General features: G+C 45.7%; 1 protein-coding gene across 1 annotated transcript; it reads left to right on the top strand.

Moving 5' to 3' along the window:
- The first annotated feature begins 8153 nt into the window (after nucleotides 1–8153).
- On the top strand, nucleotides 8154–10668 carry LOC121675988 (acrosin-like). Its single transcript, XM_042051868.1, has 5 exons — nucleotides 8154–8341; nucleotides 8623–8856; nucleotides 9160–9425; nucleotides 9683–9828; nucleotides 10293–10668. Exons 1-5 carry the CDS (start codon nucleotides 8271–8273, stop codon nucleotides 10476–10478), a joined length of 903 nt encoding a protein of 300 aa, XP_041907802.1. The 5' UTR covers nucleotides 8154–8270; the 3' UTR covers nucleotides 10479–10668.
- Nucleotides 10669–14097: the final 3429 nt, after the last annotated feature.

Here is a 14097-nt window from a genome sequence, read left to right as displayed (position 1 = left end):
GTCTAAATTGTGTTTTGCTGCTCTGTATGCTAAAAGCTGCCATATTCCACCACAAAGTTGGCTGTATTTAAAGGATGGATTAACTGTTCTTTATGTATGCAGTTTGGAACTGGATTGAAAGGTCCATTGTGTGTTTTAGGATCATTGTTATTTAAAATAGTGGTTTACCACCAGTATCTTCCCCTTATACTCAAAGTCTCAAAAGAAGCATATGATAAATAGACCACTGCAGAGAGTGGGTTAATATCCACAATGAGCCAAAGTCAGTGTTTGGTTAGAGTCTGATTGCTGCGACATTTTTCTGGAGGGGGCTGGGAGGGAAATGGCCTCTTCAGAATTAAGGAAAGAATAATCCACTTACATCATAGAAAGTTGGAATCACATCAAAGGCTGTGAAAGCTCAGAAATTGGCAGCTTGAGATCCGCTAAGAACTGAAATGAATTTATACTTTTTTTTAATAAAGCTGGAACAATGATTTAAACAACTTAATCCTTTAGCAATTTCACAACCTTTTGTTACTTTTCAGAAGTCCCTCTCTTGTCTTGGTGTGTCAAATCACCCGTTTAAATCTTTTGCATATTTAGGACCAAATTGTGCTCTCCTAAGTGTTTGATGCTGTTGAGTTCAATGTGCTTGGGAGAGCTGCAGAGCTTGGCCTCTGGCCTTGACGCAGAGGGGATGCCAAAGTGGGGCAGCACAGCCTGAGGACAGCACACAACTCTGTTCTCTGCATAGCTATGCTCTGTTGGAGCCTTTGGGAGTTAGTCAACTCACCCTCATTTTTAAAATGGAAGTAACACCAATCTGCTTCCCAAGACAGCTGAAAAGCTTAAGCACATCCATGTGACAATGCCTGGAATCAATGTGCCACCACAGACTCACTGGCCTTTCTGAATCAATGCCTATATATATATATATATATATATGTACATGCATGACCTCTTCAGCCTGATATTGTCAATAGAGCATCAAGTAGATGCAGGATGACTGATGAGACATAGCATCTGAGTCGCTGTCTGAAGTATAGGGCATGGTCTCCTTGGTGGCAGAATAGACCTTCTGGATGGACCTGTGGGGCAAAAAAAGCCCATGCCAAGCCCCAGGTGGGGAAGCAGCACTAAGGCACAGGCCTAGGAACCCTTCAGCCCAAGAGGGGGGTAAATCCATGGTGTTCCCTCTCCCAAGCTGTACCTCAGCACAGAGCATTAATAAACCAGATGTGATTCCAGTCTTTTGAAGATACCTCAGTGGATAGCCAAGAAGGTAAAACTCATGAGAGGAAGAAGTAAAGAGAGCCTGATCCTGTGGTTATGCAGTTCAGGTGCTCAGCTGCAAAGAGGATCACCTGGGCTGTTTCCTCCCTTTAGCGGCCTGTTGAGGTGTTGCTTTTTCCACTGGAGAAAAAGAAAGGAAATAACACAGGCAGCCCAAAGTAACACCTTTCAGATCAAAAGTTTGACAACTGCTTTGGGTGCTTGTTTCAAGATCCTAACTGCAGGTCTGACACAGCCAGGCCAGCTCCTGCTGGTACCAGTGTGTTTTCCTTTCCCTAAAACCATGGGATGAAGCTTTACACACAGAAGCACACACACACCTGTGTTGATTTTCTTCAATGTTAATCCTGTTTGATTCATGCACGTTCTAGGTCTAAAGTTACTTTTGCACATATTCTGTGTTGACAGCCACCTTTACTAACTAGCAGTATCCTGCTATCCCCCTACAAGAGCTCAGGACTCCTGTGCTGCAAAAATGACACCTTTGAACAGGGAGACTGCATCACTTTGATAGCCAGAAAAGGGGATAGAGAACATCCCAAGCAGGTCTTCTACAGGTAGATGAGACAGAGATTGCTCCCAGCTTCCGTTGAGAATAATGACAGTACATGGAGGAAGATCAGCATCTGTGGAAGGCCATGACCTCTAGACTCCTCATCTGCTACTGATGAGCATCTTAAAAGATGGTGAAATAGATTACAAACTTTCCAAGATCTCACAAGAACCTTTGCTAATGCACTTCCTTCTGGTTTTAATATTTAGTGGAGCATGGGCTAGAACCTGGTTCTCCCAGATCTCTCAATTGCGAAGCATTAGTTCCCAGGTAATGTGGTCATCCTCTTTCAGGAAGCTTACTGGGTAAAATTTTGGGGGTTTTTGTTTCAAAGCAATAGACCATGGTATTGTGAATGAGGGCTTAGCCTCCTCTGAGTTTAGATTCAAGGTCCTAGTGGGGCTGACACAGTCACGTTCAGATACAGACAGTAACTGCCCCGTAGCAATGTCAAGTGAGGGTGCTTTACAAGCACGATAATTACAGCAGTTAATTATTTACATAGTGTCATAGGTGTGCATAGCAATACATCGTTTAGACAAGCCCCTACCCCAAGGACCTTACAGTCCAATCTGGAGGGACATAATTAAAGAATGACCCATGGAAATAAGAGCAGAAGCGAGTCGAATTTGAGCTCATCTCCTATTTTGTCTGTGGGACATGCTGACCTCTGGGAGTAGCTCCTGTTGTTGCCGGATTTGTTTTCCAGCGGCGCTCGGCAGCTCCCGCGGCCCGGCAGGACAGGCAGCGGCATCTCTCCGTTCCTGAGGCTCTGCCGCCCTCCCGCGGCCGCTCGGGCTCGTCCTGCCCGCCTTGACAGAGCTTCCAGCCCTCCCTTCTCTTTGGGAATGTCATCTCGTGTCTGTGCGCATGTGGCATCCTGCAGTCCCCGGGCTCAGTACTCCTTTTTTGTGTCTCAGAAAACGAAATATTTTCCCTCCAGAAAACATTTTACTGCCTTTTCCTTCAGAGCATAAGGTGCTCACAGAATCATAGACTCATAGATTATCCTGAGCTGAAATGGACCCACAAGGACCACTGAAGTCCATCTCCCAACATTGTCAATACGCTACATGAACTCTGTCGGGCTTGGTGCTGTGACCACTTCCAGTGCCCAACCACTCTCTGGGTGAAGAAGCTTTTCCTAATGTCTAATCTCAACCTCCCCTGACAGCTTCAGGCCATTTTCTCAGGTCCTGTCACTAGTCCCCATGAAGAAACGAGGTGAAGTCCAGGTGACAACACTGTGGGGTCAATTATACATATTGACACAGGGACAAACCAGCAGCCACAGCAGAACCATGAACTTCTGGAGCTCTTAGATTCATTACAATCCAGCCTGGATCCTATGGCAGAAAAGAAATTCTTACAGCCTAGGTGCACTCACTCCTGAAAAGCTCTTTGGAACCCACACAACCATCCTTATATGAGCTGAACCAGAATGTCCTCCTGCATCTGTTTGACTGTATGCTTTGATCATATACTTAATTACAAACACCAGCAATGTCGTTTCAAAGAACTAACTCTGAAAAGCAGAAAAGCTGCATGAGTGAAGAAGCGAAGCAGCCCTCAGCAAATGAGGAAAAAGACTTTGAAGGGTTTGGGAAGATTTCTTAAGGAAATATGAAATAGCAGCAAGAAAAGTCACAGATTTAGTATTTTGCTAGGGAAATCTTCCCAGTTTCCCATAAGCACCCCTGACAAAATTTTTATGGCATCACAGATAATTCTTGCTTGCATTTACATGAAATAAACAAACAAATTTGCACAATTTTAGAGAACCCTTTGTCCATGCATATGCCCAGGAAATGACAGTTCAAAAATCTGGGCTATCCCAGTCACACAGCTCAAGGAAGAGATTAGAGATGTCCCAGCCAGCTGAACAGCAAATGTTTATTGCATAAGAAAATTGTGGTGATGTAAATATTGTTGGGTTGCCGAGGAAATTGTAAAAAACTTCACACCCTCCATAAATGTGTACACATCTTTAGACAAAGACGTCTCTATGGCTTTGGGACAGAATGTGAAAGACACGTGCAGCCTTAAAATATGCTTGAAAATGGACAGTGTGATATTGGAAAATCCAGACAATCCATTAACCTTTTACATGTGTATGTATACACATAGTCATACGTGGACAAAACCAGCAAACCAAATAAAATACTCAACACCTACAGTTGAAATGGTCCTTATATGGACACCTATGCTTTAACTTTTTTTTTCCATTTTTACTGAAGTATATTTTAAATATACTTTTAATAAAATGAAAAGCAAAATCACATCATAAATACAGGTTATGGAAAACTGAAAGCAAGAAGAAGATACAAATTGTTCCAAACTCAACACAAAAATATGAAGATACATTTCACTTGCTCAGAAAAGGAAAAGAACATCACAGGAAATTTCTCACTTCTGAAACAACTCTACCCATTTCTGTTTCACTTTTATTTTTTTCTTCTACTCCCTCACCTCAAAACTGTAAAGAAATATTTTATATATACACACACTCTCTTACTGTACTCTTGAGTTCTCTAAACTCCAACAGAAGAATCACCTACAAGAAAATTTGTTTCTAGTTTCCAGAGAAGCTTCCCACAGTCGTCACCCTTCCATTTAACAATTTATTATTTTTTTTCCCTCTGTTTTTAATTTGCACCATAGGATGCCATGCTTAACATTCAGAATTTATTCCTTATGGTTCATGTCAAATCTGTACGTTTCTTTACCTACAGTATGGACAACAAGGATTGTGACAGCTGTTCTTGAGTACAAGAGCAGAGTAGATTATACACTGGCAATTTATTTATTTTTTAAAATTTGGGGTTAGGGTTAGGGTCAGTGGTTAGGCTTAGGGTTAGGGTTAGCATTAAGGTTAGCCTTTGGGTAGGGTTAGGGTTAAGCTTTGGTTAGGGTTAGGGTTGCATTTAGTGTTGCGTGTTAGCGTTAGTTTTACAGTTCAGGGTTAGTATTAGGGCTAGGTTTAGGCTTAGTGTTAGCATTAATGTTTGTCAGCAAGTAAATTCAGTGAGTACGTCCCTGTCATGAGTCACCAAATTCAGACTATCTTAAAATAAAAATCCATGTTAAATCTCAAATATTTTACCACACCTAATTTTCATGACTTAATCTCTGGATGACAATCACTGAAGAAATGCACACTCACTACAGACGTATTTAGAAGTGTATCTTCCAAACGATTCTCCTCATTCGAAACTACTCATGAAATTAAAATCATGCAAGAGAAGTTCACGGAGAACTGTCTCCTGTGAGAAGGTCACCACGACATAGCAGAGAAAATACTCCTCTCCCTAAGCAAACTGAAAAAATATCTGGAGTGACAAACTGGCTAAACACCCCCTTGCCCTGTCTTCCTCCATTGTCGATAGAAATAGGGAGGGGCTGGGGGAGAAAAAAGTTGTCTTAAAGGCTTAATTTATTCCTCATTATCCTCCCCTTACTCTGTTAATAATAAATTTACTTTGTACCTTTAAGTTTAAGCCAGTTTTGCCCGTACAATTCTTTCTCCCAATCCTTAACTCATCAACCCTTGGTCACAATTTTCATGGGTGCCTAGTATTTTAACCAGTGTCAAACCGTGACACATTGGTATGTCAGAACCATCCCACAAAAAATAAATATCAAAAATGTAAACATTCACAGTGGGTAGCTGTTCCAAATTTGGAGAACATCAGCTTCTGTTGGGCAGTGGTTAACTGTTTGCCAAAGCTTTTTCATACAGAAAGAATCCAGCTGGTGTTTTTTGCAGGGTCTGATGATTTCTGTGGCCATCACTTCCTCAAGCACAAACACTGTTCCATAGTGAATGGAATATCCTGTGAATGGCTCTTGAAGCTGCTCTCAGGAGCTACTAGCCTTGACTTTGAAGGCAGAAATAGCTTTTTATCACTGAGTGCTCCCAGTCTGATACTGAATCACAAAAGCAAGCTTAGAAGCTGTTCTTGGTTTTTCCTGATAGATCAAGCATTTTTTCTGATGCATCAGGATTTAAGGAATTCTGTATGACCAAAGCAGTACACTGGGCAAGTCAAAGCCCTAATTGAGCCACTCTAGTCTCATAGATTGAAGTTCTCTCTGTTGAAACATATTTTCTTGTTCTTGTACTCTTTCCTTAAGAGCAGGATATCTTTTTATTCTTCTGAAAGGATGAACTTGTAACTTCAGGATACTGGAATATTGGCCAGAACTACTCTGCTTGAAGTACAGAGGAGAAAACTCAGACACTCAGCAGAGACCCTTGAATATCAAGACACCCACTATATTTCAATGAGTCAGGAGAGCACCACAGCTTAGTGGACTGAGATTAGGAATAGTCCCAATGACTACACTCCCTCTGGTTATAGTTTATTCTATAAATCTTGCAGTGAAATAATAACAGGCATTCTGACAACCTATGCAAATTGCCTCCAAAAGGCAGACTACAACACTGTTGACTCTTCATTCAATTACCCTATAATATATGTTTAGGAGCTCTGGAAAAAAAATAGACTGATGAAATCTTTACAAACACATCTCTCTAAGAAAATTATTTTGAAACACTAAACTTTAATAGATGAAGAAATGCTCTTCTCCAGCTCTCACCTAAGAGGGTACCCATGTATTTTCATAAGATGGGCAAGCTTCCATCTTAAGTTTGCTGCATTATGAGGTGCAGACTGTAATTAGTCTTTCTTTTAAGGAGCGTTCTTATCCATATTAAAAGGGCTTTTCACAGCTCTCTTCTGCCTTGTCTTCTGAATGTTAAATGCCAAATCCATTCACACAATAGTTAATCCTATGAGACTGTATTTCCTAAAACCCTGATCCTTCTCAGCCTTGTTCTCCAGCGGCCTCTCATTAGCATCTATCTGCCATGGAAGGTGATACTCAGAAACAGACATTCTGTCATTGGGGAAGCAACAGTAGAACTCAGACCAGGGATGACTCTGGGAATGGTTTTCCATCAGCCATCAGTCAATCTCCAGTGTGATAAAGACTCATCTCTGTGAGACTGCTGATGGGCAACACAGGTAAGAGGGTGTGGAGGTTTCTGGAGTCCACACCCAGGTGCCTGTTCTTCACAAGAAGAATTTTTTCTTGTCAAGAAATAAGTGGATATGTTACTCCTTTCACCCAGTCTCCTCTGCTGTCATTTTTGGCTGTGATTACCTGAACATACATGAACTCTTGGAGAGCGAATTTCCTATAGTTGGAATTTAAATTGAACAATTTAGTTAAAATAATATTACCATTTCTAATTAAATTAATTTTAATTTTGTATTTCTTTTCGTTTCTTCCTCTTGCTTCTTAAATGTTCACTATCCAAGTGTGGCAAACTAAAGTTGTGTCTGGAAAACAAGGGAATAAGAGGTTTCCATATACACAAACCATGGAGTTCTACCAAGATTATTTCATGTTCACTCCTTCATATTTTTGTTCAAGGCAGCCAAGATGATTATAGGTGATACTGACAAAATTGGTTTGGCTCGACCTCCACTTTCTCTGCAATGGGGTGAAGGCACCATTGCCTACTTTATGGCAGCCAGTCCAGGACAACAAGAATGGAGTCTGCCAGAGGGCATTTCTCTGGCTGATGTGGCCAGCATGGACTGTGCTGCACCTGGATTTCACTGAACTTTGTTCAGGAAGGGCGACACAGCTTGGGCACTTCACTGCTCGCCCTCTGTGACTGTGACTGAATTGGCTCCTGAAGCAAGCACACATATGCTTCCTGCAGGAGCCCTGTTCCAGAGTTATTCTGTTTTGGAAACAATCTCGTGGAAAAAAAGGCTGCAGACAGCAGGATAACAGTGCAATTTCAAAGAGGCCATGATGCCATGTCATTTTCCTGCGAGATACTAGCAAGTAGTGCTGGGAGACAACCACTGCATGCCCCAGGGCCTGTACACACTCATCCCAAAGGAAGAGGGGCCTAAATAAAGCTGTAGAGGGCCTGCTTACAAAGGAAGGTACTGATAGGACAAGGGGCAATGACTTGACAGCAACAGAGGGTAGCTTGAGATGAGATATTAGGAAAGAATTCTTGACTGTGAGGGTACGAAGGACCCGTCACGGGTTACCCCAAACAGCTGCGGTTCACCCATCCCTCAAAGAGTTCAAGGAAACATTCTAAGCCAAGCTCCAGACAACTGGGTCTCATGCAAAATATCCCTCTCTGCCCATGGCAGGGGATCAGAGCTGGATGATCTCCAAGGCGCCTTCCAGCCCAAACCATTCTATGGCTCCTCCATTCGATGTTGCCCCTCCCCCAGTGGCCCCCGGGCCACAGGCCGCAGTGCCCAGGACACGGAACCCACCCCTCTGTGACATCAGCCCCAGGGCCGAGGGCACCACGGGCAGCGCGGCTGCTGCGGGCACTGCGGCTGTGGCTGTGCTGCTGCCCGGATCCCTCAGTGCTTGCAGCTGACACCTGCCTCTGGCAGCCATGAATTGGCTCGGCCTCCTCGTCCTGCTGACCGCTGCCGGGCTGGCGCACGGCACATGGGACAACTGTGGGTAAGTGGCCCCAGGCCCTGGGAGGGAGCCAGGCCAACACTTGGGGCCTTCCCTGGAGGGGGCCCTGCCTGTCCCCCACGGCCGGGCCACGGCTTCCCACCCGCCATGGGCAAGCCTCAGCTCCTTGCCAGCAGCCAGGTGCTGGCACGGACAGACACACACCCCATGGAATTCCCTGGGCTGCTGTGCGTGCAAGCCCTTGTGGGGAGGGCAGAGGGCTGAGCTTCAGCCTGAGCCACAGCAGGCCATGGAGCAGCATGGAAATGACTTTCTGCTTGCAGAGGGACCTGCGGACTCAGAGCTACCTACCAGCCCATGAATTATTACTACGGCAACGTGGCTTATGACTATGGCATGACACGCATCGTGGGTGGCACAGGTGCCATGGACGCATCCTGGCCCTGGATCGTCAGCATCCAGCATCCCTGGGCACCAGACCTGGGCCATTGGTGTGGAGGGTCCCTTATCAGACCTCAGTGGGTCCTCACAGCAGCCCACTGCTTCAACAAGTATAAGTAAGGAGGAGCAGGGAATGGAGACATCCCCACTACACCAGCAGGTGCCCTGTTGGCAGCACCACCTGCTACTCCCAACCCCTTTGCTCTCAGTCAGCCCAGCTGCCACACTGCTGAAGAGAAGCCTGGGCTGATGCCAAGGCTTCCTAGTAACTTCCAGCCCAACATTCCCCCACCCGAAGGTGTGGGAGGGCACTCACTCCTGTCAGAGCACTGCCATGCCACGCAGAGGTCTGGCAGCTGCTGGGCTGCTGTGGTGCATGGCTCTGCTCCCTCTCAACCCTCTCTCCATCTGTCTTCCAGTAATGTCAGTACCCTGTACGTGGTGCTTGGGACCAGCCAGTTCACCCAGCCGGGCCCAGGGGTAGTAGTGCGCAATGTCAAGCAGCTGCTGATACATCGGTACTACAAACGGGCTGACTTGAGCTACGATATTGCCCTGCTGGAATTGGACCATCCTGTCCAGTGCAGCCCCTACATCCAGCTGGCCTGTGTGCCTGACGCCACGCTGAGAGTGTCAGAGCTGCAGAACTGCTGGATTGCTGGCTGGGGTGCCGTCACTGCAAGATGTGAGTTCCCAAGAGGGATTCCTGAGCCAGCTCAGCACACTGGGGACACAGCTTGGGCTTCCCCACAGCAGAGGCCAAAGTCAGGCTGTGGGACGTACGCCTCTGCAGAGATGGACCTGCTCTGGTCCTCAAAGGCAGGCAGCAGAGACACAGAGCCTCTGCAGAGGCAAAACAAGCCCTAGGGAAAGGGATCCCCCACACAGGGGATGTGAGCTGGCAGGGAGCTGCTGGGGGCTTATTCCTTTCTCTGCTCACAGCTCAAGATTCAAGTGATCGCCTCCAGGAGGCCAAGGTCCAGCTCATTGATACCAAGCTCTGCAACAGCAGTGGCTGGTACGCAGGCGACGTCCACCCCTACAACCTGTGTGCTGGTTACCCAGAGGGCACCATCGACACCTGCCAGGTAGGAGCGTGCCACGAGCCCCTCAGCCCCCAGCAGCGCGGGCAGCCCGGGCAGCACCGCCCCAACACAGCCCAGGGCCTGCTCCGCCCGGCCACTCAGTCGCCCTCCCAGCCCCGGCTCCCCACCGCTGTGGGGGCTTCCCGCACACTCCCCAGCCACACCTGCTTGCCCAGGGCCCCCTTGTGCCAGAAAGCCCAGCTAGTGTTCTTGGCAACCCAGAGATCCAGGGGCCAAATATCCATCCTCTGCACATCCAGGAGCCCTGTGCAGAGAGGACAGAGAGCACTACTTTACAGGACCCCAAGCCTCTTGCAGACGGGATTCTGGATGCTCCAGCCCCTGATGAGCAGAGCCTTGCTCTGCCCGGAATGCAGCTCTGGCAGGGGCTGTGGGAGACACAGAGACAGCCCCAGTGCTGACAGGGACCACCCAACACCACCTTAATCCTGTCTGCTCCCCTGCAGGGTGACAGCGGTGGTCCTCTCATGTGCCAAGACAACAACGCTGACTACTGGTGGGTCATCGGAGTGACCAGCTGGGGAGAAGGCTGCGCCAGACCACAGCAGCCCGGAGTCTACATCTCCACTCAGCATTTCTATAACTGGATCCTGGTCCAGATGGGCTTAAAGGCAGCTAAAAGTGCTTCTTGAGCAGCAGGACTGGCAGCATCCAGAGCAGGCTGCAGTGCACTGCAACCATTTGCTGCTGGGGCAATGCCTGCTGATCCAAAGGCAGCCTCAGTGTCATAAACCTGCTCTGTCCTGTGCTTGCTCCTCTCCTGTGTGCAGGCAAACACTGCAGTTGATTTAGTTGTTGAAATAAAGTTACCTTTGTTCACAGGGAACCATCTTTTCAGTGCAATTCCAACTCCTGGGCAAGGCAAGGACTGCCACGCTCAGCACCTGCAGAAGGAGCCATTGGGCACAAAGGGACAGAGTGGCTCCAAAGAGCTCCCAAGTGCCTGGGCAGAGAGGAGAGTGCTCTCAGCCACCATGGGCTGCAGGAACCTGGTACATCAAGCCTAGCAAGGGGATAAGAAAATACTTTTGTTAAGGCTCCACTATTTGTTGAAAATTCCTACAAGACATTATACTGCCTCACTGTACTCAAGATAAATGCCTCCCATATTAACCATTTGTGAGAAGAGTGTTGCTTTTTTACAACACTGCTACTGCTCCCTCCTTGTCATTTCCCCCTCTCCTCAGTGGCAAAATAGGCATTGTGCTTTGCAGTGCAGATACCAGTGCTATTACTTGTATTTTTTCATTTATCTGGTCCAATTTTCACATCTCACTTGTGCCTGAAATGCCCTTTGTTCTCTAAAAATCCTAATAAAAAGAGGAAATGTTAGGGGAGGGAATTAAAAATCCCACACATGGAGCACACCTTGAGCTGTGACATTCATCAAGCATAAGCAAACCCAAGACTCCACACCTCGTGGTCGTTTGGGGACGAGGGAAGCCGAAGGCTCTCACAACCAAGCTGGTTGCAGCCAGCCTAAGCACCAGCCCCACCTCTTTATCTCTCACCCAGACAGCCCTTCCCACCCGGTACTGGTGTGGTCACCCCAGCTTCCCTCAGATCAGACCCCAGCTCTGGGCCGAGCCCTTCCTCTTCCCGCAGTACCAGAGGTGGCAGTCCCACACCTCCAGTGGCCCCTCACCTGCCTGGCTCAGTGCTTCTCTCCACTCTGCCCAGTCAGGGATGGTACATCCACAGCTTCTCTGGGCAACCTGTTCCAGTGCCTCATCATTCTCACCGTGAAGAATCTCATCCTTATATATGCTCTGAATCTACAGTTTCCATTTAAAACCATTCCCCCTGGCCCTATACCTACAGAACCTACTAAGTCTAAACCAAGTAAACCAATACTGTTACAGCCTTAATCAATAGCCTGCTAAAACACACTTGTACTCAGTGAAAGTCACCCTTTGCATTATGCCTAGTACCAAAACACAAAGCCACTGGAGGAAAAGGAAAAAAAAATATTATGTCGTGTATTATTCATGCCATGGCACAAATTCCACCTGTTCTCCACCTCAAGAAGTAACACAATCCAAAGCATTCTCCTGCCCCCATGCATTTAAAGCCCTTGCCCACTCCCCACACTGCTGCATCCCCCAGTAAACACTTCCAGCTTCTCATCCAAATCACTTACAATTCACACAAGTGCAATTTAATCTATGCTAATTCTTCAATTAATTCAGTATTCTGTTCTCCAGCATTCTAACCCCAGCTGACATGAAAAGCAGACACCCAGTTGTACATCGAGATGGCAGAACAGCTGAATGCTTAATGACTTAAGTAGTGCAATTCACTGATGATTATTAAATCCTAGAAAGGTTTCCAAAGTGAACTGTAGGCAGTTTCCCCACCACACAAGCTAAATGTCAGACCATGAGTTTTATTTTAGAATTAGTGGAAAAACTTGTTAATGTTTGATTTTCTTCAAGGGAAATAGATGGTTTCAACAGATTCTAAAAATGCTTTGTTAAAAAAATCTTATTAGTCATGCCTTACTCAGCTAACACTTAGCCCAAATTGAGTCTGTTCCCTGGAGTTCTTCCAGCTACCCACAAGGCTGCTCTGCCAAACTGCCCTGTCTTGAGCCTGATATTTGCAAATCTGGTTCTTCCAATACTCTGGTCATCTGAGTGCAATGAAACCTTCAAAGAGTAGATTGTCACCTGTGCTCAGAAGTGCATTGCAACTTTTCATCCTCAACCCTGCAAAGCAACACTCTTGCTCATTGAAAATATTTACCAGGAATTCATATATATATATATATATATATATAAAAAAATTTGGAACTAAGCTGATTTTTGTACTTGGAACCAAAACTTCACCAGTGCTTCAAAAATCCCCACATCAACTCCACTTTTTGGCAACCTTGGGAGCATTTGATGAGTACATTGTTGACAGTTCAGAAAGTAGGGCAGAGTTTTGTGATTGCCAATTACAAGGTTACACTGCACCCCTAGTTCTGCCAGGGTATAACCTATCATTAAAAAAAAAATAAAAACAGTAACCCAACAAAAACTCTCAACCACAGGAAAACCCTGTGGGTGATGTATTTTGAGTTGGTCTGTGGGATCTTTGGGTCACTGGAGTCGACTGCCTGCCTAAGAGTATTTGCAGCATATAACAGCACTCCCTCGAAATCATGGTCTGTCAGTTCTGATCGTTTACACCATCCACATAATCGCATAAATTGCTTTCACTTCCTCTTCACTGTATACAACTCAAAACAATCAAAGAACAGAGTTTGGGCATCATTATTCCTTAGCACAAACATGTCATTACATTAATTAACATATTAACGCTGATTACTTAGGGCTGCATATCATATAAGGGTAATCTATCCTAGAATGGTTTGGGTTGGAAGGAACTTTCAAGATCATCTTGTTCCAACCTCTGCCATGGGCAGGGACACCTTCCACTAGACTAGGTTGTTCAGAGCCCCATCCAACCTAGTCTTGAACACTTCCAGGGATGGGGCATCCACAACTTCTCTTGAAAAGCTGTTCCAGGGTGCCTCACCACCCTCACAGTAAAGAATTTCTTCTTAATATCTAATCTAAAATTACTCTCTTTTAGTTTAATATAGTTTGTAGTCATTCCCCCTTGTTCTGTCACTACATTCTCTTGTAAATAATCTCTCTCCATCCTTCTTATAGTCTCCCTTCAGGTACTGGAAGGCCACTGAAGTTTGCAAAAATAGATTGTATAGAAGTCAATTTTACAAGTCTTCAGATAAGCAGGCAATGCATTGCAAACTTTACTGGGTTTCATTTTACTCATTCAAGACAGGACATTAGGCTTTCGCTTCCCTGAATTTGAGTCCCAAACACAAAACCCACTTGTGCAAAACCTGATACAGTTCCTTCCAGTAAAAAGTTGCTACTAAACTTGCACATTTGTTAATAGAAGAACAACATGTAGCGAAACAGTAAAATCTCCGCACATGACAGAGCAATCTCTACAAAACCAACATGTTCCACCTGCAAGCCATGTTCTGCTTGAAAGAATCACTACAAGATGCCCCTGCCCAGAGATGGAGGGAGGAGGTCAGTTGTTATCCTGCCTGACTATAAGACACTGCTGCCTGAACTCACACTGTTTTGCTGTCTGTGGCATGGAATATCATCTACAGGATTTTTATGAGAAGCTGAATTCAGCATAATGTCTGCAAAAATGGTTCCAATTAAGTACAGTTAAAACAGTCGTAAGAAGCCCTTAGTTTCCATTGCACCTTGGAAAAACAGATTA

This window comes from Corvus kubaryi, unplaced genomic scaffold, assembly GCF_017639235.1.
Source record: "Corvus kubaryi isolate FWS band 111438036 unplaced genomic scaffold, C.kubaryi_AGA036_p1.0 76, whole genome shotgun sequence".
NCBI lineage: Eukaryota > Metazoa > Chordata > Aves > Passeriformes > Corvidae > Corvus > Corvus kubaryi.
The sequence above is the reverse complement of the archived record's forward strand: the minus strand, read 5'-3'. Positions and strand labels throughout refer to the sequence as shown.